The following is a 25,000-nucleotide window of genomic DNA, read 5'->3' as shown; positions in this document are numbered from 1 at the left end:
CTGATACTAGAGATACTACTGATACTACAGATACTACTGATACTACAGATACTACTGATACTACAGATACTACAGATACTACAGATTCTACAGATATACTACAGATACTACTGATACTACAGATACTACTGATACTACTGATACTACAGATACTACTGATACTACTGATACTACTGATACTACTGATACTAGAGATACTACTGATACTACAGATACTACTGATACTACAGATACTACTGATACTACAGATACTACAGATACTACAGATTCTACAGATATACTACAGATACTACAGATACTACTGATACTACAGATATACTACAGATACTACAGATACTACTAACTAACAGTTAACTAGTCTCTTAGCGGGGACTCACCCGTACGGGGGGTTGGTGACGATGGCTCGGGGGTTGACGAGGTCGGAATCGAACAGGACTCGTCTCTGGCTGCCGTCCAGCTGTGACACCTCCACCGTGTCCCTCATGGAGTCCGTCCAGAAGAGGAGGCGGGACACGTGGTCGACGGCCACGCCCTCAGGACTCTGCAGCTCTGAGGACAAACTTTATTTATAAACTGAAACGAGACAAATGACCAACCAGAGACACAATGTCTTACCTTCAGTGACCACTGGGGTGACGTCTCCACCGCTCAGACTGGCCCGGCTGATGGCTGGGCCTGTGATGTCTGTCCAATAAACCATCTTGTCCACACAGTCGTAGGCGATGGCGATCACCACCCGGTCCTGAGACAGAATAATATAACATGTCTCAACATGTCTCAATTTGTCTCAATGTGTCTCAATGTGTCTCCATGTGTCTCAATGTGTCTCAACATGTCTCAACGTGTCTCAATGTGTCTCAACATGTCTCAACATGTCTCAATTTGTCTCAACATGTCTCAACATGTCTCAATATGTCTCAACGTGTCTCAATATGTCTCAACGTGTCTCAATATGTCTCAACATGTCTCAACATGTCTCAATGTGTCTCAATATGTCTCAACATGTCTCAACGTGTCTCAACATGTCTCAATGTGTCTCAACGTGTCCCAATGTGTGTCCATGTTTAACAGTTGACATGTTGATGTGTAGAAGTGTCTTACAGGGACGTGCAGCAGAGGCTTGGCGTCCTCTGTCCTCATGCTGTATCCGTCCAGAGGAAGCAGTTCGATTCTGCCGCTCTGAGCAAACAGCAGGTGTGTCCCCGGGGAGACGGGCTGCACGTCAGGCCGCGGCGTGGGACCCAGAGGGGGAGGAGTCACTGCGTGGTTAATACCTGTGAAGAGGTCAGTTCAGGTCAGACTGGTCTAGTGAACTGGTTTAGTTCTTGGACTGGTGGAGAGCTGGACTCACACAGGGGAGCGCTGCTGGCTCCGGTCCGGGTGCCAGGGATCTCCTGACCCGCGGCGTCCACACACCAACACTGTCCGATGCTGGCGTGACACTGGGACGCCTCGAAGGCTCCGTGCTGGTCACACTGGGCCACGTACTGGCCGACGGCCGGGCGAGGACGGAAGAAGGAGAAGAAACCAGTGGAGGAGGAGGAGGAGGAGGAGGCGCTGTCTCTCTGACGCTCGCACTGCGTCTTCTCTCGCTCTGAACAAACACAAGAACAGTCCGAGTGAGACATCCCAGACACAACGTCAACAATGTGAAGATCTTTGATTCAAGGCTTCATCATGTCCAGTTTAAATTAATAGAAGTTAACTCGTTAACCAGTAACAACTCGTTAACCAGTCTGGTTTGATTGTTAGGGACATCTCAGAATTTGAATTCTATTTTATTGGTTGTTTTTTATCTTTTTAAGAACTGAGCTGAAACTAATTTAAATGATAATATATCTATTTTATATTATATTATATATATATTATATAATAATTGGATTTGATTTTTTTTCTTATTTTATAATAGAGTGAATCTTTGGGTTTTGAAGAATCAACTTTTTTCAGGATTTAATGGACCAGTAAAGAAAATGATTCATTAATAACCAGTAGCTGTTAATATCCAGATGCTGGATTTCGATCATGTGTAATTCTCCAGGTTGAATTTGATTTCATGCTGGAGGACGTGGAGACAACCGAGGACAAACCATAATCAGCCAGACGTCCCCGTGAGACGGACACAGACTAGAGGAAGCACAGCAGCTTGTGTAGGAGACGCTGGGACAAGTTCTGACAGGGGACACGAAATGAGGACCTTCAGGCGCCGGGACCATGAAAATATGACAAACGTGTGTTGTTGTGCAGCGGAGCTGTAATTAGCTCCAGTGCTATCTAATCTGACACCTGGAATCACTGACACACTCAAACCACAGACACACACAACGACGACAACAACAACAAACCAGGAGGAAGGAGAATCAGATCAGATGTTTCAGCTTCAACAAAGTTAATGTTCAAATAAATCCGCAGCAAAAATAAACACGAAAATGAAGAAGAAAATGAAAAATGTGATGATCTGAAACCTATAAAACAATGAAGTTAACTGTATTCAGCATTTAGCTTCATTAGAGCGAATCCCATGGAGCTCCATTCAAAGACCGGGGGGGGGGGGGGGGGGGGTATCCTTCAGCACACAGACAAACACTGAGATTATCATAACATGATTATCATGACGCCATAATAACCTTCCTCCGTCTCCAGCTGCATCTACTCGTCTTCAGCTTTGACTCAGGGACAGGAGACAACAGGAAGTGACCAATGAGCTGCAAGCTACTGATTCAATACTGATTTTAAAAAAAAATAAAACTAAATATTTAATACTTTGAAAGTCTGAGAATAAAACGTCTGCTCAGCTTCGACTGTTTTTCAGACGAGGTCAAACTTTTCTGATCGGACACATTTGTTTTTTTAATAATCTCTTATTAACAAACCAATAATAAATATGTAAATTTGAGGGTTTACATCATCATCTTACTTTTAAAAGTGTCAATAATAATAACACATTTGAGTCATAGAGCACTTTTCACAAGACACTTTACAAACGTCAGGGTCACGTAGCAGTGGAGACGATGTGGACACATGAGGACCTGAACCCTGGGGGACACCGTGGGACAGGGGGGGGGGGGGGGGGACTGGTGGTTTCTGACCCTGACATCTGTTTAGACTCCGGTTCCGTCTCGACCTTCAGCTGAGACACACTCGTCCCTGAGACGTCTGTTCACACACTGATTGACTTCACTGTGTCCTACCTGAGGACACGGGCCTGCACTGGTGTCCATCACCATGGAAACCAGGGCGGCACTGGCAGGTGAAGGAGCCGGGGGTGTTGGAGCACAAGGCGTCACCGTGGCAACGCTCCAGCCGACACTCGTCCACGTCTGAGACACAAAGACAGAGACATGAAGACAAGGACATGAAGACAAGGAAGAGACATGAAGACAAGGACACGTCTGAGACATGAAGACAGAGACATGAAGACAAGGACATGAAGACAAGGAAGAGACATGAAGACAAGGACATGTCTGAGACACAAAGACAGAGACATGAAGACAAGGACATGAAGACAAGGACACGTCTGAGACACAAAGACAGAGACATGAAGACAAGGACATGAAGACAAGGAAGAGACATGAAGACGAGGACATGTCTGAGACATGAAGACAGAGACATGAAGACAAGGACATGAAGACAAGGACATGAAGACGAGGAAGAGACATGAAGACAAGGACACGTCTGAGACATGAAGACAGAGACATGAAGACAAGGACACGTCTGAGACATGAAGACAGAGACATGAAGACAAGGACACGTCTGAGACATGAAGACAGAGACATGAAGACAAGGACACGTCTGAGACATGAAGACAGAGACATGAAGACAAGGACATGAAGACAAGGAAGAGACATGAAGACAAGGACATGTCTGAGACATGAAGACAGAGACATGAAGACAAGGACATGAAGACAAGGACACGTCTGAGACACAAAGACAGAGACATGAAGACAAGGACATGAAGACAAGGAAGAGACATGAAGACAAGGACACGTCTGAGACATGAAGACAGAGACATGAAGACAAGGACACGTCTGAGACATGAAGACAGAGACATGAAGACAAGGACATGAAGACAAGGAAGAGACATGAAGACAAGGACATGTCTGAGACACAAGGACAGAGACATGAAGACAAGGACATGAAGACAAGGACACGTCTGAGACACAAAGACAGAGACATGAAGACAAGGACATGAAGACAAGGAAGAGACATGAAGACGAGGACATGTCTGAGACATGAAGACAGAGACATGAAGACAAGGACATGAAGACAAGGACATGAAGACGAGGACACGTCTGAGAAATGAAGACAGAGACATGAAGACAAGGACATGAAGACGAGGACACGTCTGAGACATGAAGACAGAGACATGAAGACAAGGACATGAAGACAAGGAAGAGACATGAAGACAAGGACACGTCTGAGACACAAAGACTGAGACATGAAGACAAGGACATGAAGACAAGGACATGAAGATAAGGACATGAAGACAAGGACATTAAGACGAGGACATGAAGACGAGGACACGTCTGAGACACAAAGACTGAGACATGAAGAAGAGGAGGAGGTCTGCAGACCATAACACGTCTGAGACACAGAGACATGAAGACGACGACATGAAGACAAGCCATGAAGACAAGGAAACGTCTGAGACACAAAGACAGAGACATGACTCACCGTGACACGAGCGTCCGTCCCCCTCGAAGCCCAGGAGACACGAGCAGACGTAGGACGAGCCCCCGGTGTAGCTGCAGGACGCTCGGTCGGGGACATCACAGTCGTGACTTCCTGTCCGACAGTGATCCACCGCACGATGCTCCTCTGCACGACCAAACAGGAAGTACATGTTGTGGCCTCTTATTATTATTACTATTAATTAAAAGTACATCTGTTGCATTGAGACAGTAAAGAGAAGATGAGCTGTGGCTGCCCCCCCCCCCCCCCCCAGGCTCACGGGCTTCACAGATGTTTTCAGTCACAGTTACATAAACAGAACCTTGTTTATGTCTCTTGGCGTCTTGAAGAACATCTGTACGTTCAGCGAGGGACTCAACGCACACACAGGAAGTACACACTCCACACACACACACACACACACACGTGTGTAGACGCACCGACGCAGGTCTTTCCATCGCTGGCGGACATGAACCCGGTGAGACACTCACAGCGGAAGGTCCCCGGCTGGTTGCTGGACGTCTCCCTGCACTCGTCAACATCTGCCAATGAAACACCAGAGTTACAGACGTGATGGGGTCAGGGGTCAGGGGTCAGGCTGTGGTGGGTGGTGTTACCGTGGCAGTAGCGTCCGTCCCCGGTGAAGCCGGCGGCACACTGACAGGTGAAGCGGAGGCCGGGCTCCGGGCGGCACACGGCGTTGATGTCACAGCCGTGTCGGCCGGTGAAACATGGATTCTGCTCCGGAGGACTTCCTGTGAGAAGAAGACACCAGAGCTCAACACCTGCTGGTGTTTCCACCGACGCTTCCTGATGTCCATTAATAAACCAGATTCATGAACGTGGTGACGGATGAGCAGCAGCTCCGGGTCACGTTCCCATCATGCATCATTCCTCTTCACAGGAAACACGACCCAGATGTTCTTCACATCTCAGACTCGGGCTCTGAAGCCGAAGCTTCTCATTTCATTGATCTGACTCCTATCCAAAGCTCTTTACCCTGAACCCGTAATGTAGTTAGAGAATCCTCCGAGGTCCCCTCCTGAGGACGGGAGGTTGGTATCTCCCGTCCACAGGAGGGGAGATACCAACCTCCTGTGGGCCGGAGGTTGGTATCTCCCTGACCTTCAGCCCACGCTCTCACAGCCGCTGCAGCTCGCAGCTGAGGAAACACAGCTGCTACCTTCTGGATCTGTTGATGTTTCTTTGAAGGACGCTCGTTTCAGCACATTCCTCCGAGTAGCAACAAACCAGGACCAGGAGACACGTCCACCTGACAAGCTGCAGCTGGACCTGCTCTCATCCTCTCATCCTCTCATCCTCTCATCCTCTCATCCTCTCATCCTCTCATCCTCTCATCTTCACATCTTCACATCTTCACATCTTCACATCTTCACATCTTAACAGCTCTTAAACTTCTGGAAGAAAGTTTTAGGACAAATCCAAAAAGCCTAGAAAGTTAATTTATTCAGGCTGTAACAAAGTGTTATTATTATTTAAACTGTATTATTTCATTAAGTTGATGAAACGTCAGTTTAATGTTTTCTAATATTCCTTTAATTGACTAAATTGTTAAAGTGTTTATGATGCATCTGCTGCTCTAGGCCCCTCCACCCCCCCCCCCCCCCCCCCAGGCTCCACCCCTCGCCTGCTGTGAATGAGGCTGACACCAAGTCAACATGTCAGGACAATGTTTGAGTTCATGTGTGGAAACATCTTCAGAGATTTGACTTCATGAGAGTTGATAAGTAAATGTCCCCTGTCTGTCCTCATGTCTCCTGTCTGTCCTCATGTCTCCTGTCTGTCCTCATGTCTCCTGTCTGTCCTCATATCCCCTGTCTGTCCTCATGTCTCCTGTCTGTCCTCATGTCCCCTGTCTGTCCTCATGTCTCCTGTCTGTCCTCATGTCCCCTGTCTGTCCTCATGTCCCCTGTCTGTCCTCATGTCTCCTGTCTGTCCTCATGTCCCCTGTCTGTCCTCATGTCTCCTGTCTGTCCTCATGTCTCCTGTCTGTCCTCATGTCCCCTGTCTGTCCTCATGTCTCCTGTCTGTCCTCATGTCCCCTGTCTGTCCTCATGTCCCCTGTCTGTCCTCATGTCTCCTGTCTGTCCTCATGTCTCCTGTCAGTCCTCATGTCTCCTGTCTGTCCTCATGTCTCTCCTGTCAGTCCTCATGTCTCCTGTCTGTCCTCATGTCCCCTGTCTGTCCTCATGTCTCCTGCGGGGACGAGGTGTGGACTCACCCTGGACCGAGCCGATCTTGTTGCTCATGGCGTAGCGGGTCAGATTGTTGTCGGCATCAAACATCACGAAGATCTGGTCCACGCTGAGCTGCTGGGTGGAAGGAGCTGCCCCGGTCACCTGGTGGTGAGGGCAGCTCTGGAAGCTGATGGTCTGACGCCACTGGTAGCTCCTGGTCTGGACCGTGCCGTCGGGGGAGGTGATGGCGTAGTCGCGGTTGGAGGAGGAGGTGATCACTGGTTGAAGCAGAAGAGAAAACCATGAAGACAGATCTACGTTGGGACACTGGTGAGTTCTCGGGGGGGCAGCCCTTACAGTTTGTGTCGTACTGGTAGATCTCCTGGTACGGGCTGATCTGAACCGAGGCTCCCAGTGGGATGGGGGGGAGCCGTCCCTCCAGCTCCGTGCTCACCACCAGGTGCTCGTGAGCGTCGACGCCTTCAAACTGCTGCTTGATGCTCAGACGCTCGTTTCCAGGCTGGAAGATCACCTCCGCCTGTCGGGAGAACACGCCACCTACAGGGGAACCAGGCCAACAGCATCAAGGTTCATGGTTCCCAGTTCAAATTAACACGCGGAGGTCAAATCCCAGACTGTGTCCCAACACGTCTCCTCACCAATTAGACTGAAGCCGTTGTGGAAGCCCGGCTGCTCCAGGGCGAAGGCCCAGCCGATGACCCCCCCCAGGGAGGACAGCGGCTGCAGGGACGGGCCCAGGCTGGGGGGGACGCTGCTGATGGCCACGTAGGCCCGTCCGTCATTGGCCACCACGTACGAGTGCAGGTCGTTGTTCCTGAGCTCCACCGGCGAGTCCCCGACCAGCACTCGACCTTTGACCTTCCCGTTCATCCTCTGAGGTTTACCTGGGACACGAGACAGATGTCACACGAAGGACAGACGCTGTCCCACAGGGACCAGACCCCTCCCGGGACATTTTGACTGTCAACACAAAAGTGTGAGTCCGGACTTGTAAGATCAAAACCAGGTTCTTGTGCGTTTGTCGCATGAAACGAGGAATCTGATCGAATCGTGTTTGGACCGAATCTTCATACGAACTTTAAACACGATTTAAAAAGTAGAGGAGGAGTTAATCCATCATCTGGTCTTCACAGGATTCTCACCTTCGGCCACGCAGTCCTTCCCGCTGCCGTAGAAGCCCGGCCGGCAGTGGCAGCAGAACCCGTCACTGTAATCACGACAATCCGCAAACTTGGAGCACTTGTGTCTGTTGTGTTCACAAGTCTCCAGATTGTACGAGAACACTGAAGAGAAGCAAAGACAGTCAAACATCTCACGAGACGAGAACCTTCAGAACTTCAATCTAAATCTAAATCTAAATCTGAAAGCACAAAGGTTTGAACCCCAACAATTTACCATTTACATCCAGATCTTCATCCTCATCCACCACAACAACCTGGGGGTGCTGGGGCTGTGAATGGGGGGGCACTGGTTCGACTGGTTCAGGACTGATGTATCGTGGTTGGACTGGTTCAGGATGGTCGGGGTAACGTGGATGAACCCTCTCAGGACTGTTGTCTGTGACCGTCTCCGATTCTGGAAATTGCTCTTCATGTTCTGGTTTGACAAACTCTGGTGTGATGCCTTCAGCCTCTGTGGAACCAGTTTGATACCCAGTGGTGCTCTCGGTGGGGAGCTCCTCCTTTTCTTCTGTTGCTGCTTCACTTGACACCATCGTCTGGGTCGTGTAGGTGGAAACCTCCACCTCCTGCTGCTCATCGGGTCGATCTGGCAACACCGTCACAGGAGGTTCGGTTGTACCTTCGTCCTCATGAAGACCAGGGACAAGTCCTGGTATGATGGTGGCAAAGAAGCGCGAAGGACCAATCTCATACACCCAAACTCCCTTGCGTCCAGAATTTGTCTTTCTGATTGGATATAGAAGGGGGGGGGGGGAGAATCAGTGACAATAAGAAAACGCTTTTTAGAAAGTGAAGAGTTCATTTCATCGATGTTCTTCTTAGGGAAAAGTAAACCAACACGCTTCTCATTTATTGATCTGACTCCTATCCAAAGCTCTTTACCCTGAACCCGTAATGTAGTTAGAGAATCCTCCGAGCTCTTTGTATCAAGGTCACTATCTAAGACCTTGATACAAAGACATGGGTCCACCCTGACCCTGACCCTGACCCTGACCCTGACCCTGACCCTGACCCTGACCCTAACACCGTGAGCAACAGAAAGAAGGACTTTGTCAAGTCTCGTTCAGAGACTTAAACCAGGTTCTGGTTGTTTGTTCAAATGTTGTCTGCAAGACTTCAAGACATTTTCATCCAAACATTTGTGATTTTTTTATTACAGTAAAAGTATTTTCTACAAAGTATAATTTGATATGAAGGTTCACGCTTGTCCTTTTCACTCAGGCTGAAGTATCTGTTCAGCTAGCACCAGTTAGCCACTAGGACATTGACCTGGTTCCTTATCTGACATCTCATCTTTTCAAACAGCAGATTCATACTCAGTCAGTTCCCTGATGGAGGCCTCCTGGTCTGTGGTCGTCTGGTAGTACGTCCCCTGGCTGTTCTGGAACCAGCCCTGCACCATGCCTTCATTGAAGCCGGCCTCGAGGAGCTTACTCTCGCCCCCAACAGACGTGGAGAGGAACTGCAGGCCGTCTGTCGGGTATAAGAGGATGGCAAAGGAGGAGGACTTCATGGAGGCCACAACCAGCTGGAATGTGTTTCTCTGAAAGATCAAATGAAAAGTTGTTGAGCAGCCGCTCTCATTTTTGCTTCTAGGGCCACAAAGTTCTTCAGATGTTCTAATCTGGTTGGTAGTTTGAGGAGAGCCCTTTCATTTCCAGAGCAGAGAGTTTCTGATCTTTAGAGGCAGATGGTCTTTTTATGGAGGAAGCTGTCCCATACACAATTAGTTTCCTGTGTCAGGTGTCTAGGCTCCGCCTCAGAGAAGGTGTATGGAGCTCAGAGTAGAACCAGCTCCTTAATGTTGAAAAGGTCTAGTTGAGGAGGTTCAGGCATCAAGTCAGGACTAGCTGGAGGGTCTACATGTTCCATCTGGCCTGGGAACGCCCCAGGACCCCCCAGAAGAGCTAGAAAGCGTCACCAGGGAGGCCCTAACCCACCGGGTCTTTAACCCCCCCACCCCCGCCCCCCCAGGCCGTGACTCAGCCGTCTACTTACACCTCATGGACAAGGGACAATCTTCTGAGGAGGGTAATGTTTGTATTTTGTCCAGAGAAGACAGATGTTGAAGGAGGTGGTTTGAGATCCTGTCCTCAGTTCTCTGCCCAGTCGAACCAGCTCCAGTGACCATGAAGGCCACAGCAGGTCTTGATCTGTTCCATGTTCTCCAGCCGAGCTCCAGCTTCCCTCGTTCGCCCTTGTTACCTGGCACCGGCCGACTGCTCTTTAAAAACGCTGTGAATCGCGCGCTCTCTCTCTCTCTCTCTCTCTCTCTCTCTCTCTCTCTCTCTCTCTCTCTCTCCTCTCTCTCTCTCGCTCTCTCTCGCTCTCTCTCGCTCTCTTTCTGTTCAGCCGGGATCGGCAGATTAATATCTGTCCCCCTCCTCAGGGTTTCTGATAACTTTCATTTACAATAAACTTGTTTTGGCTAAACCTAGCTGTAGTTCGGTTTCTTGAGTTGTAAAACAGAGCAACAGCCATTCACGCCTGGACTCAGTGGGGGGGTTAACGACTGGCCTGATTAACACACCACAGGTTCACACCCACAGAGTTTGAACACCTGAACTCTTCCTTTAGTCCCAACTGAAGAAGCTTCTTAAGGAAACGTCTTCATGGAACACAAGTCCAGACGACCTTCAGGAATCACCTGGACTTTATTCAAGGTGAAGGTGTGAAACCTGAGCTAGGAATCAAACCATCTTAAAAAGACACAACATGACTGACCTTGGTGTCCACTCCGTCTCCTCGACCTGATGTCCCCCGAGCAGCCATGTCCACCCAGGTGACCACGAGGACGTTGAGGGGCTCCACTCCTTCGTCTCTGGGGAAAGCTTGAGTGATGTGCTCAGCGGCTCGACTCAGGACCGCCGGGCTTCTGTCCTGCCGGTAGAAGACCGTCCCCTGTCCGTCTCTGCTGTCCAGGTCTCCCAGCAGCACGGCGATCATGGGGAAGCTGGCGGGCATCTTCCCCAGGTACACGCTCTCAGCTGGAGGCTCCACCAGCGACACAAAGCCGTTGGTGTTAATCTGGAACAGGAAGGAAGTTACTAATTAATGTTTGATTTGAATTGAAATGTAATCTTGTTTTATCAGTAAAACCTTCCTTACTCATATCATTATGAAGTATAATTATGAAGTAGTAATAACTTAGTATCTGTTAATTATCAGGTCACACTAACACAAGGCAGAATCTCATTCTTAAATTCAATCAGGTAATAACACTTATAAAAACTATTTCTATTTTCTAATTAGGAGGAGCTAACGATGGCAAAGCTAGTTAGTTCACTATTATTAATTGTTATATTTTTATTGTCTTTCTTCCTCATCTTGAGGTTAAATCGAACTAATTATGGTTTCTATCTCATCATAAGGAGCATTTCAGCATTTCTCATATTTATGATTTAACAGTTCAGATGTAAAAATCATGACTCAGCGTCTCATGATCCAAACTTTGTTCATCATCATGATAAAGATGATGAAGATATTTGTTGCTTTGCGTGTTTAGTAGGTTTGATCATCACCTGGTGTCGAAGTCACTGTGACGTCAGACTGACATCCTGGTTCTTTAACCAGAAATAACCTGCACCCATTGGACAGTACCAGCTGTCAATCACACTGTGGTACCCCCCCCCCCAACACATATGGTCTGTTTGACTCTAAATGATCTTAATTCACTAAATGATCATCAGCTGTTTGAAGAAGACTTCAAAACATAAAATCCTTTATGTTACTGAGAAGTCACTTTCTATAGAAACTACCAGAAGAGTCCATCTCTCTGTATATATATATATATATATATATCTATATATCCATCTATCTATCTATCTATCTATCTATATATAGAACACAGACTTCTTCCCTTTCCTCTATCGGACTAATTCACTTTCAGGCAAATTAGACGATAAAGATATTCTGAATGATGTGATGATGAGTTTTAATCAATGAATATTATTGAACATTTACTACATCAGGAAAGTAGCAGAAATAAAGTTCTGCAGGTTGAGAGGATTATTGACTTTCTGAGAACATGTTGACCATGAGCATGAAGGAATGAAGACAGAGGCTGAAGAGGAGGAGGAGGAGGAGGAGGAGGAGGAGATGAAGGTCGGCTGGTGTTAGCAGAGCACAGAGGCTGAAGAGGAGGAGGAGGAGGAGGAGGAGGAGATGAAGGTCGGCTGGTGTTAGCAGAGCACAGAGGCAGAAGAAGAGGAGGAGGAGGAGGAGATGAAGGTCGGCTGGTGTTAGCAGAGCAGAGAGGCAGAAGAAGAGGAGGAGGAGGAGGAGGAGATGAAGGTCGGCTGGTGTTAGCAGAGCAGAGAGGCAGAAGAAGAGGAGGAGGAGGAGGAGGAGATGAAGGTCGGCTGGTGTTAGCAGAGCAGAGAGGCAGAAGAAGAAGAGGAGGAGGAGGAGGAGGAGATGAAGGTCGGCTGGTGTTAGCAGAGCACAGAGGCAGAAGAAGAGGAGGAGGAGGAGGAGGAGATGAAGGTCGGCTGGTGTTAGCAGAGCACAGAGGATTTCCAGTCCAAGCTGCCGTCAGAGCTCAGGACTCTGACGCTCGCTCCGTCAGCCACAGGAATCTGAACAATGAGCCATTGACTCGGAGAAAGGATTTCTTTAACCTCATTAACTCAAATCCGCCTTGAAGCCGAGTAGACCAGCTCAGGGGCTGAGCCTGATGGACTGGGACCATGATCCCAACTCAGAGTTTCCTCTTTGTCCAGAAGACAAAACAGCCTCAGTTCACGTCTCAGACAATCAAACTGGGAAAACTGGGATTTAAAATCCAATGCAATGACAAATAAACTCATAGAGAGAATCTGACCACATGTTGACAAAACAAGTTTCACTCTGAACGCCCCGCCTCTCTGCCAGGAGGGGTCAAAGGTCAAACAGCGTCTCCAGCAGATGAAAGACCAGGTGAGTGGAGACAGTTTGAATCAAAGCCACAGACACTTCACTGTCATGGACGTCTTTCACAACAGGGACAGATGTAAGTGAAACTGGGAGGAACCCAGTGGCTAGAGGTCACTGGGTCAATGGGAGTCAGCAAACTGGTGCGTTTTCAGAAACTTTGTCCGTGAACAACCTGGACGACCCCGAGCCGACGGGCCAGTGGAGGCGGGAGGAGCAGGATACAGGAACCAAAAGACCTGCTACGGGTCCTCGTGGCCTGCAGGTCCATCCCCCGACTCATCGTGTAACAACAACACGCGTGTGGAATCCCACATGTCTGTCCCCTGACATCATCATTATCAGTGTGAGACCGGCGGTGGGAGGGGGGGGGGGGGGGGGGGAGGACACACACCCTGAGAGCTGCCATCTGGTTCAGGAGGACAGACGTCTCAGGTCTATTTGTTCCAGATGTGCTGAACTTCCTGTCACAGCTCCAGCGGAAGCAGCTTCTGCTGAGGAGCTGGAGCCGAGCCCAGGTGTCACTGCTCAGGACCCAGATGAACAGAAGAGGAACTGAGGAGGAACCGACCCACAGGATGTCAGTGGTTCTGAGGGGAGTTCACTTACAGACCCACAGTCACTCACGAACCTGAACTCTCTGTTTCACTGAAACTCCTTCAGCTTCTCATCTGTCTTTGTTTAGCTTCCTTCATATTCTGGGATTTACTTCACTTCCTTTGAATCATGTTTTTTGTTCATTGGTTAATGTTTAAACTCATATTCAGTCTCAGACATTCAATGTTTTTAAGAACCATAGTTTGAGTGTCAGCCTCCATGTTTCAAACTGTCCACTAACAGAGACAGACGGAGACATTGACCCGATGGACTGAGGGACAGCGTCCTGCGGGTTAAACCAACACGACATGTTAATGCAGCTTTACAGATTTATCCTCCAACAACAGGAACAAGCTGGACCCCCCCACTGTGCGTGGTGTTATTGTAACTGGAGGGGGGGGGGGGGGGGTGAAGTGACAGGGCTGAAGAAAAAAAAATGATAAATCAAAGAGAAAAAGTTTCTGTTGATCATTTTAACTTGTTCTCTACGGAGAGAGGAAACTGTCAAGTTTAACTTATAAGAAGAAAAAAAGAGTAGATGCTCCAATCAGGATTAACATCACATGGTGTGTGTGTGTGTGTGTGTGTGTGTGTGTGTGTGTGTGTGTGTGTGTCCGCTGATAAAAGGCTTTTTAATTGACTCACATTCCAGCCTCTGTTTACATCTCCAACAGAGAACCAACACCTCTGAACTAACATCAAACCACACACACACACAGACACACACACTCAGACACATTTAATCAAAACAATCACCCGAAATCAAACAAAGTAGCAGACACACACAGAGACGACTCCTATTTTGTTAACAGCTGTGAAATGTCCCAATAGAAAAGCTAATCAGCTGCTGTGAACACACACACACACACACACACACACACACACACACAGGTTGATTACCTGATGGGAATCTGTATTTCAATTGAAAGAGATTTGATTGGTTGATGAAAACCAGGAAGTGTGAAAGTTACAGGTTCAATGTTCAATGTTCTCAGAAGAGATGAGAGAACTTCCTCCAGCAGCAGAACATCAAGGCAACAAGATCAATGAAATAAAATCAAAGTATATTCATATTTAGTTCAGTTTAATTTTAAGATCCAGATCACGACCTAAGAAGGTAAAGAGAATGAACAGTTCCCAGTCTCCACCAGTCCAAGGCCTGGTTCACACCTGGTTGGTTCAGAGCTTCAGACTCTTCAGTTCATTGTGACCCTGAACATCAGGTGTGAACGGTTCCTCAGACCAGAAGAGGAGTTCTGGTTCGGGTCAAACTGAACTTGGTTCTGTTGGTTTGGACTTTTGGACCAATCACAGGAAGTAGAGACAGAAGTAAACATCGTATGTGGTAGTATGGATGTTACCATGGCAACCAAATGCTTGATTTATTTCCTCCATTCAAACAGAAGGACTACAACCCCCCCCCCCAAACTGACAACACGTGCGTCTTCAAACCAATCAGAGTCAAGCACAGGTAGACTCCGCCCACTTAGGTGATGACGTTTCTCAGACTCTGAACTACAACGTGAAACCAGAAGCGAGAGATCAAAGGAAACAACAAACACACGAAGCGTCAGTTTGAATTCTTCAAACACTGAACGTTAAATCATTTCACAGAGAAATGAATCAAAGAAGCATCAGTTTGAATTCTGTCATGATGTCAACAATTATAACAACAATTTGTCAACAGTGAAAACGACATCTTACGATAAATCACGTGTTTCTTCTCAGCAGCTGATTGGCTGTTTGTGTACCCAACACCCTAGACAGCATAAAGACCAGTTATCTTTAATGATGGTGACAGCTGAGTCGAAGAAGTTAAATAAATGATATCCAAGGGTTTTAATCTAAAGTGTCTTTTATTTTGTAGGAGGTTGTATCGACACCAGAAGTGACTACGGATCAATAACTGATGATTAACAGGAATCCGAGTTGGAGAAAAGTCCAAAATATAAACTGAATTTAAATGTGAAAATAAGAAGCTGAGACTTTTCAACCTTCTTTTTTAACAAATCACAAACATCTTTATTTTTGGGTTTGTACGTTTAATTATATTTTCGTCTTTCACAACTTTCTTAAAATAAATGTTGTTTGTCATCCACACTTTTTCTACTCATGTTTGTTATTCACCAAATACCAACGTAAAGTGTTTATGTGTTTTCATGAAGTCCAACTCATTTTGTGCTGCGAATAATAATTAATATTCAATAGTTACAGAATCTTAAAGACTCAAAACTTTATTTGAATTTCAATCGATAAAAAAAAAAATCTGAATTCGTTTCATTTGAATAAAACTTGTCCTGTGATGATAAAACTAGTTAATGATCCATATATGTATAAATTATAAACGTTTAAAATTGAAAGTATAGAGTATAAAGTGTAAAGTGTAAAGTATGAAGTGCAAAGTGCAAAGTATAAACGTTTAAAGTACATATATATAAATGTATATAAAGTATGAACTCACATAGACATCCTGAGTGTAACTCTTCTTGAAGAACAGAACTTCTCCGTCCAGACGCAGCTCCGCGGTGGAGTCGGACCCCGGCGGCAGCTCCTGGTCTCCGGCTGCAGCTCCGAAGAGGAGCAGCTCCTCCTGCTCCAGAGCCCGGCTCATCAGAACCAGACTCCACAGGCAGCAGCACAGCGGCCAGCGGCCCATCTTCACACTCGGTACCGGTCCACTGCCCCGGAGGAGGTGAGAGGAGGAGAGGAGGTGAGAGGAGGAGAGAGGAGGAGAGAGGAGGTGAGAAGAGCTGAGAGGAATGGAGAGAGGAGCAACCGGCACAGAGAGGCGTCCAGGGGCGGACTGAAGGAGGAGGAGAGGGGCCCAGAAGAGAAGGAGAGAGAGGAAGGGGGTGGGGGATACTAACTTTAACTTCAAAATAAAAGTCTCCTACATTTTAACAGTCAGGTTTACTTCAGTAGAAGTACTTTTACTTCATACTACATTATCATTAAGTTATATTATCACAAGTACAAGTACTACCGAAGTTAAGAGTATGTGTATGTACATTTAATCAAACTTAAAAGTATCAGAAGCAGAAGTAGACCAGCAAAAAAACGTACTCCATTGCAAGTTATACCTATATGTATATATGTATATATGTATATATGTATAACATATAACACAGTCAGCACCATATATGTATATATATACATATATGGTGCTATGGTATATATACATACATGGTGCTATATGTATATATATACATATATGGTGCTGACTGTGTTATATGTTATATGTTACAATGTTATGTTATGTGTTATGTTACATAGTATGTTATTTTTTTTCATTTTGTAAAGTTGCCTACTGCGTAGATGTTGCCTACCATGTCATAAGAATTTCACTGTGACAATAAACTTTGATTTGATTATAAACATATATTTCTTCACCTCTTTATTTTTTCTTTCTTGATCCCCCCTTCGATTCATCACTGTGAAATATATCAATAAAATATTTTTTCCAGGTATATCAAATATGACTGTTATGTACTACTAAAAATAATAAGAGAATAAATCTTTACACATAATGTGGCAATCCACTGAACCTAGCAGATTCAGTGAACCTAGCAGGTTCAGTGGATGAGGAGGAGGAAGAAGAGGATGAGGAGGAGGAAGAGGAAGAGGAAGAGGAAGAGGAAGAGGAAGAGGAAGAGGAAAACTAAGAGGAGGAAGAGGAGGATGAGGAGGAGGAAGAGGAAGAGGAAGAGGAAGAGGAGGAGGAAGAGGAGGAGGAAGAGGAAGAGGAAGAGGAAAAGGAAGAGGAGGAAGAGGAGGATGAGGAGGAGGAAGAGGAAGAGGAAGAGGAAGAGGAAGAGGAAGAGGAAGAGGAAAACGAAGAGGAGGAAGAGGAGGATGAGGAGGAGGAAGAGGAAGAGGAAGAGGAAGAGGAGGAGGAAGAGGAGGAGGAAGAGGAAGAGGAAGAGGAAAAGGAAGAGGAGGAAGAGGAGGAGGAGGAGGAGGAAGAGGAAGAGGAAGAGGAAGAGGAAGAGGAAGAGGAGGAGGAAGAGGAAGAGGAAAAGGAAGAGGAGGAAGAGGAGGATGAGGAGGAGGAAGAGGAAGAGGAGGAAGAAGAGGATGAGGAGGAGGAAGAGGAAGAGGAAGAGGAAGAGGAGGAGGAAGAGGAGGAAGAGGAGGAAGAGGAAGAGGAAGAGGAAGAGGAAGAGGAAAAGGAAGAGGAGGAAGAGGAAGAGGAGGAAGAGGAAGAGGAAGAGGAAGAGGAAGAGGAGGAGGAAGAGGAGGAGGAAGAGGAAGAGGAAGAGGAAGAGGAAGAGGAAGAGGAAGAGGAAGAGGAGGAAGAGGAAGAGGAAGAGGAAGAGGAAGAGGAAAAGGAAGAGGAGGAAGAGGAAGAGGAGGAGGAGGAAGAGGAGGAAGAGGAGGAGGAAGAGTAGGAAGAGGAGAAAGAAGAGGAGAGGAGGAGGAGGAGGACGACGAAAAGGAGGTCATATTCTAAGATAAAAATTTGAATTTGATGAAAATCATTATTTCATGAGGAAAAACGTTTCAACCAATAATTAATAATGAATATCATTTTCATCATCATTTATTCACAATTTACTTCCACAACTGTTCTAATAATTAGGGTTAGTGTGTCTGTGAGTGTGTGTGGGTATGTGTGTAAGTGAGTGTGTGTGTATGTGTGTGTGTAAGTGTGTATGTGTGTGTGTGTGTCTGTGTGTTTCTGTGTGTGTGTGTCTGTGTGAGAACCTCCTCCCTCTCCTCTCTACAGCATCCTCCTCCAGCTCAACCAATCAGGTGCTGAGGAGCAGGATCACGTGACCGTCCAGCACCAATCGAGCTGCAGGAGTCACCGGCAGAGAGGGAGGCTCCTCCCCCTGTGAGTCAGAGCCTGAAGGATCGAGCGACGAACACGTTTCTTCTTCTTCTCCAGATCAGCTGCTCTGCCCCCCCGCCCCACCCCCTGCCTGGGAACACAGGGGGATGAACGGGGAGGTGACGGAGGTGATGGAGGTGATGGAGGAGAAACAGGAGCAGCATCAAGTCGGCAACGGCTCCCAGCTCCCCCCCCCCACCATCACGCCGGCCATCCCCCCCTACGTGAAGCTGGGTCTGACCATCGCCTACACCATCTTCTACTCGCTGCTCTTCTCCTTCATCTACGCCCAGCTGTGGCTGGTGCTGAGGTACCGGCACAAGCGCTTCAGCTTCCAGACGGCCTTCCTGTTCCTGTGCCTGCTGTGGGCCGCCCTGCGCGCCCTCCTCTTCTCCTTCTACTTCAGAGACTGTGTCACCGCCAACGCTCTGGGACCCTTCTCCTTCTGGCTGCTCTACTGCTTCCCCGTCTGCCTGCAGTTCTTCACCCTGAGCCTCATGAACCTCTACTGCGCCCAGGTGAGACCTGCTGGACCACCTGGATCCCTGAGGACGTCTGCTCAGGCTTTGATCTGCTGTCATGACTGTAACATGTGTTCATGCTCTGATGTTCAGAAAACACTTCATGATAATAATAACTTGGCTGAAGGACACAATCACTGTCCTGACTTCGCTGCAGCTCCTCTTTCAGCCTCTGTCTCTAAAGGCCTAATTATACTCGTGTTGCACGGACGCACGCAAGACACGCAACACGCCCCCTTCGTGCCCTCTGGCGTCTTGCGTGCGTCCATCGATTTTTCTAACTATACGACGCAGCCCGCAAGGCTTGTGATTGGTCGGCTTACTACATCCCGTCCGGAGTCTAGTTTCCGGTTTCATGCTCCACAATACGCGGAAATCACGGAAGATTTAGAAGAACGAATATGGACCAAACAGAAGAGCACTCGGCAGAAGAGATCCGAAAGTATGACCACTTGTTTAACCCGTCACTGACTGGCCGATCTGTCCGCCAGGAAGAGGCCATGAGGAGCCGGAGTGGCGAAGTAAATAAACATTCGACGAAGAAGAAGACGTCTCTTCTTTGTGTGTTTTGTTTTCGAAAAAAAAATTACTCCGTCTAGTGTCCTGGTGCTGAACTGCGTTGCAACACGGGCAACACGTTTAGGAAGCATAAACCAAAACAGATCCGTTGATGCAGCTGCAGTCGCAGGACTATAATTCAGCCTTAACACTTGGTTTCAGCTCCTGTCTCTTTAAGACCCTCCTCCTGATAAAGTCTGCCCTGATTGGTCAGCTGCACCACTCTGTGTGATTAGTCCATTGCCTACCCTTCGTCCAATCAGCAGTGACGTGTATATTAACCCCGCCTTGTTCAGCTGCCTCGGTCGCTTCCTGGTTTCCATGAGGACGAGCGGGTTCCTCCATCACTGCTGAAGAAGAACGATGAAGATGTTCTGACCTTCACCTGAGGTCACAGTGACAACAAGGGCCGGAATACGTGTCCCATCAGGCAGTGTGATCCACCAGGGGGAGCTGGAGACGTCTGACCTCCGACCTGCGGCCATGGCTCAGGAGGTCGAGCGGGTCGTCCACTGATCAGTCAGTGGTTCACTTACAGACATTGAACCTGACGTTGTGTCTGATGAGTGAAGGTTGTGAGAACTCGACGTTGTGTTGGTGAAGTTCACACGTTGCACCAACTCCTACCAACGTGTTGATGAACCCGTGGGAATCAAACTACCGATGAAAAGGACTTTGTGCTGCTTGACGCTACAGAAGCTAAATCTTTCTCTGTCTCACGATCACAGAGAAGTTGTGTAGTTGTGTAGTTGTTTTTCTTGTTGTGAGTTTCTGATGGTGTGATTCTTTCTCAGGTTTATTTCAAGGCGAAGTCGAAGCACACACCTGCGCTGCTGAAGTTCAGGTGACCTCAGGTTTTCATCTTCAGCCCTGATTCACATCTTAGAGTAGAACAGAAGTTTGATTTATATATTCTGAATATTAAAAATAAGATGATTTACTTGCTGCTCTTCAACCTCCAGACTTCCTCTGTACCTCGTCTTCCTCGCGGTCAGCCTCCTCTTCCTGGTGGTGAACCTGGTCTGCGCCCTGCTGGTCAGGACCACCGCCGCCCACGTGAAGACCGTGGTCCTGGTGAGGGTCACCATCAACGACAGCCTGTTTGTCCTCTGCGCCGTCTCGCTGTCCGTCTGCCTCTACAAGGTGGCCAAGATGTCTCTGGCCAGCATCTACCTGGAGTCCAAGGTGAGGTGGAGAAGATCGAGAAGCTTCCCACACGAGGACCCTCTGTGAGCACTAGAGACCGATGTAATGACACGTGTGTGCCTGCAGGGGACGTCGGTGTGCCAGGTGGTGCTGATCGGCCTCACGGTGGTGCTGCTCTACGCCTCTCGAGCCGGTTACAACCTGGTGGTGCTCGCCCTCACCGACATCCAGACCATCAGCTCCTTCGACTTCGACTGGTACAACGTCTCAGACCAGGTGAGGTCGCCGCCGCGCAGACACCGACCTGTGAGTCCTGTGACCTCTGACCTCTGACCCTGTGTCTCCAGGCCGACCTGCGCTCGTCCCTGGGAGACGCCGGCTACGTGGTGTTCGGGGTGGTCCTGTTCGTGTGGGAGCTGCTGCCCACCTCGCTGGTGGTCTTCTTCTTCAGGGTGCGACGGCCTCCTCAGGACAGGGTCAGTCCTCCTGACCGGGTCAGATGACCTTTGACCTCTGCACGTGACAAAACCGACGTGTAGTAAAATGATTATCTTTAATTATTAAGTCACTTTAATATCATCAGCGCTCAACATGTAAATATTAACATTAACGACAGAACTTTAACATCTGATGAGTTCACGTTTACAGGCCCAAGTGAAATCAGGTTGTGTTCTCACCAGCAGGGCGGCGCCGCGATCCCGAACCACATCCTGTCCTCGCGGGGCTACTTCTTCGACAACCCCCGCCGCTACGACAGCGACGATGACCTAGCCTGGAGCATTCCTCCCCAGAATGCATCAGCGAGGTACGAACATGTCACGATTCCTCTGCTTCAGTGGAATCTGTCATTACTGCTCAGACTCTGCATGCAAAGAGAGTCACCACCACAGGGGGGCACTGTTCCATCTGAGAGGGTTGGCCCTCCCATCTGGAGGAGGTTTGTTCTTCTTCTTTGTTTGGAGAAGAAGAAGAAGAAGAAGAAGAAGAAGAAGAAGAAGAAGAAGAAGAAGAAGAAGAAGAAGAAGAAGAAGAAGTAGACCCCTCCTCCAGAAAGGAAGATCCCAGATATTTACTGTTCCTTGACGTTAGAAATGAGAGGAACCGAACAGTGAGTCACAGAAGAATCGAGACACTGAGGGGAAGTGATGTTGAAGTCAGAGGGACGACCTCAGGGTCCAAACTGTTCTCAATGGTTTATAAAGTTCTCCTGGTACAAGGGAAAGCTGGGAGCTCATTCACCAACAGATTAGAATTCCAAATGTATAAAGAAGATTAAATGAGTAAACCAGATGTTATTTATAGAGGAAACATGAGGCTTGTACTCCAGAACAGTTAGATCAGCTACTGATGTGATTCTGAATTATTACTTGTATGAATGTAAAGTTGAATAAGGGAACACAAACTGGAGGATGGGGGGGGGGGGGGGGGGGGTTGTGGGGACGTTAATGCTCATCGCACATGGGGGGGGGGGTACTCACAGATGCTAATGGGAGAGTATTGAAGAGCTGCTGGAAGGAGAAGGTCTCATGATGGAAGTTAGATGTTAGATGTTCAGGAAACACATCAACCTGAGAAGTTATTATTATTGTTATGAACCTCAGTGCCGAGGATCTGTAAGTGGGACGAATCAGAAGAAACAACCGGGATCATGTGACACGAGAGGAATAGGAACGAGGGTTTTAACAATACACAATGTTTAAGTATAACAAGTTCTTGTTTTGTCCGGCTCTGGCGCCCCCTGCTGTTTAAACCAACAATGACCCAAATGTGTCGCACTGAGCAGCATCTTGATTGACAGGTGGAATCTTGAAATCTTCTGATCCCAGTTTCCTGTTTGTCACTCAGCTTCTCCTCCGAGTGCTACGACTGTGGCAGCTTCACCTCCATCAGTGACCAGCGCCTGGCCCCCGGGGAGCTCCATCATTACCCATGATGCTTCACTGCTCAGCTTCAGCGCCTGACCCTGGACCTGGAGATGATAAACCCTCGAGAACGTGGAAACGATTTTTATGACGATCAGCTCGATAAGTCAAATAAATGAATATGAATTATTATTCCCAGTGAACGTGATGATGCTCCTCATGTGAATAAGACAATTTCCTGTATTTATTCCTTTTAGCTGATTTATTTTTCACGTGGAACTGGTTACACATCATTAAACAGCCTCACATCCTGTCCTGAATGATTCTTGAAAACTCCTCGAGTTGTTGTGAGACTTAAACAAACAATAACTGTATCATAAAGTCTGGACACGTCATTTAATCCTGAGTCTGACATTTCACTTCAAATCAACTTAGTTTCAGTCTTGACAAATCAAGTGTTTCTGAAACTATAAAGGAAATAATTGTTTTGGCATAAAACTACAGAATCTAAAGAAACAGCTGAAAATCCAAAATCAAATCAAAAAAGAAACAAACGGGTTCAAAGACGACGTTCAGGAAAAAACTATATTCTTAAAACGTTTTGTCACATTATAGATTTATCAAGTTTTAATGTTTTATGTGTTTGTGGCAAATCAACAAAAAAATCAACAATAAAATGAGTGCTTATGGTTGTCATGACAACAAACGTGTGATTAGACAATTTTTGTGGTGACTGTATATAAAAATGATCAGACTGTATATAAAGATGGCCATTGACTGTATATAAAGAGGATCACTGACTGTATATAAAGAGGATCACTGACTGTATATAAAGAGGATCACTGACTGTTTATAAAGAGGATCACTGACTGTATATAAAGAGGATCACTGACTGTATATAAAGAGGATCACTGACTGTATATAAAGAGGATCAGTGACTGTATATAAAGAGGATCAGTGACTGTATATAAAGAGGATCACTGACTGTATATAAAGAGGATCAGTGACTGTATATAAAGAGGATCACTGACTGTTTATAAAGAGGATCACTGACTGTATATAAAGAGGATCACTGACTGTATATAAAGAGGATCACTGACTGTATATAAAGAGGATCAGTGACTGTATATAAAGATGATCAGTGACTGTATATAAAGAGGATCACTGACTGTATATAAAGAGGATCAGTGACTGTATATAAAGAGGATCAGTGACTGTATATAAAGAGGATCACTGACTGTATATAAAGAGGATCAGTGACTGTATATAAAGAGGATTAGTGGCTGTATATAAAGATGACCAGTGACTGTATATAAAGAGGATCACTGACTGTATATAAAGAGGATCACTGACTGTATATATAGATGATCAGTGACTGTATATAAAGAGGATCAGTGACTGTATATAAAGAGGATCACTGACTGTATATAAAGAGGATTAGTGGCTGTATATAAAGATGATCAGTGACTGTTTATAAAGAGGATCACTGACTGTATATAAAGAGGATCACTGACTGTATATATAGATGATCACTGACTGTATATAAAGATGATCAGTGACTTTATATAAAGATGGTCACTGACTGTATATAAAGAGGATCACTGACTGTATATAAAGATGATCAGTGACTGTTTATAAAGAGGATCACTGACTGTATATAAAGAGGATCACTGACTGTATATATAGATGATCACTGACTGTATATAAAGATGATCAGTGACTTTATATAAAGATGATCAGTGACTGTATATAAAGATGATCAGTGACTGTTTATAAAGAGGATCACTGACTGTATATAAAGAGGATCAGTGACTTTTTATAAATATGATCACTGACTGTATATATAGATGATCCACCAGATGATGTTCAGAAATATTTATTCCTGTTTTGAAATAAATATAATCAACAGGTACACACATCAACCTGGTTCAACTATATATATTTATAATTACACATATAAATGTATATATTTCTGGAGAATCTGTTTCAAACATTTCATCCATTGCATTAGAATGAGCTCATGTTTTTTCTGTTTCATTAGGAAATTTAACAAATGTCCGATCAATGATCATGAAAACAGAAAGCCGCCACCAGGGGCACGAGGAGGTTTCTACTGACGACAAACTGAGAAACTGTAAAAAGATATGAGTTTGTTTCCTTGTTTTTATTTTTATCAATAACAGGAGGAACGAATGTCTCCCTCTGCAGGAGGATGGGAGAACTGCACACTCGTACTGAAACAGGAAACAAACTTTCACAACTTATTTCTATTTCTGACAAAAAGGGAATATTCAAATAATTTGATCTTAAAGTTTAATCAAAGGTTTCTTACACATTAAAGAACATTAAAGCAGTTAAGGCCAAACAGAAGCTGATATGATGTTTTTTACCTTAGTGGAGATTTAACTTATTGTAATGTTGAGACTCGTGGAACAATAAAATAAAAGATGAACTTCCAGAGCATCAGAAACAAACAACCAATTAAATGTAGGCAACTTTAAATTCT

At 46.3% G+C, this 25,000-nt stretch overlaps 3 protein-coding genes across 5 annotated transcripts in view; 1 reads left to right on the top strand and 2 right to left on the bottom strand.

Moving 5' to 3' along the window:
• LOC133954311 (nidogen-1-like) overlaps positions 1-16,311 on the bottom strand; it is a 19,789-nt gene extending 3,478 nt beyond the window's left edge. Inside the window, exons 1-16 of the mRNA XM_062388672.1 lie at positions 16,038-16,311; positions 10,793-11,095; positions 9,385-9,611; positions 8,283-8,794; positions 8,030-8,170; positions 7,526-7,771; positions 7,224-7,424; positions 6,911-7,144; positions 5,286-5,423; positions 5,109-5,210; positions 4,672-4,815; positions 3,189-3,317; positions 1,352-1,594; positions 1,102-1,274; positions 616-742; positions 378-549 (exon numbers count right to left, since the gene is read on the bottom strand). Of these exons, the coding sequence (XP_062244656.1) occupies positions 378-549; positions 616-742; positions 1,102-1,274; positions 1,352-1,594; positions 3,189-3,317; positions 4,672-4,815; positions 5,109-5,210; positions 5,286-5,423; positions 6,911-7,144; positions 7,224-7,424; positions 7,526-7,771; positions 8,030-8,170; positions 8,283-8,794; positions 9,385-9,611; positions 10,793-11,095; positions 16,038-16,232 (3,287 nt within the window). The 5' untranslated portion in view covers positions 16,233-16,311. The remainder of the gene's footprint in view (positions 1-377; positions 550-615; positions 743-1,101; positions 1,275-1,351; positions 1,595-3,188; positions 3,318-4,671; positions 4,816-5,108; positions 5,211-5,285; positions 5,424-6,910; positions 7,145-7,223; positions 7,425-7,525; positions 7,772-8,029; positions 8,171-8,282; positions 8,795-9,384; positions 9,612-10,792; positions 11,096-16,037) is intronic.
• A 2,106-nt stretch (positions 16,312-18,417) lies between these two features.
• On the top strand, positions 18,418-23,166 carry gpr137bb (G protein-coupled receptor 137Bb). Of its 2 annotated transcripts, none has more exons than XM_062388679.1 (7): positions 18,418-18,925; positions 20,281-20,330; positions 20,449-20,671; positions 20,759-20,908; positions 20,980-21,108; positions 21,316-21,437; positions 22,478-23,166. In XM_062388679.1, the coding sequence occupies exons 1-7, from the start codon at positions 18,515-18,517 to the stop codon at positions 22,563-22,565; spliced, it is 1,173 nt and encodes a 390-aa protein (XP_062244663.1). In that variant the 5' UTR covers positions 18,418-18,514; the 3' UTR covers positions 22,566-23,166. The 2 variants fall into 2 exon arrangements, with proteins under 2 accessions (XP_062244663.1, XP_062244662.1); XM_062388678.1 differs by having other exon boundaries at positions 21,313-21,437.
• A 1,473-nt stretch (positions 23,167-24,639) lies between these two features.
• Positions 24,640-25,000, bottom strand: part of ero1b (endoplasmic reticulum oxidoreductase 1 beta) — an 11,165-nt gene continuing 10,804 nt past the window's right edge. For both annotated transcript variants that reach the window (XM_062387556.1, XM_062387557.1), the window contains exon 16: positions 24,640-25,000. This exon is cut by the window's right edge and continues 1,469 nt beyond it. The gene's annotated coding sequence lies outside the window, so the exon portion shown is untranslated.

Source organism: Platichthys flesus, chromosome 5, assembly GCF_949316205.1.
Source record: "Platichthys flesus chromosome 5, fPlaFle2.1, whole genome shotgun sequence".
NCBI lineage: Eukaryota > Metazoa > Chordata > Actinopteri > Pleuronectiformes > Pleuronectidae > Platichthys > Platichthys flesus.
This window is presented reverse-complemented; position numbering and strand designations above follow the sequence as displayed.

What these genes read in the sequence shown, in the direction of transcription:
- gpr137bb (XM_062388678.1), top strand. Translation starts at nt 18,515, where the DNA reads ATGAACGGGGAGGTGACGGAGGTGATGGAGGTGATGGAGGAGAAACAG. An exon ending in TGAACCTCTACTGCGCCCAG is followed by an intron (nt 18,926 to 20,280) that starts GTGAGACCTGCT and finishes ATTCTTTCTCAG; the next exon opens with GTTTATTTCAAGGCGAAGTC. An exon ending in GACGGCCTCCTCAGGACAGG is followed by an intron (nt 21,109 to 21,312) that starts GTCAGTCCTCCT and finishes TGTTCTCACCAG; the next exon opens with CAGGGCGGCGCCGCGATCCC.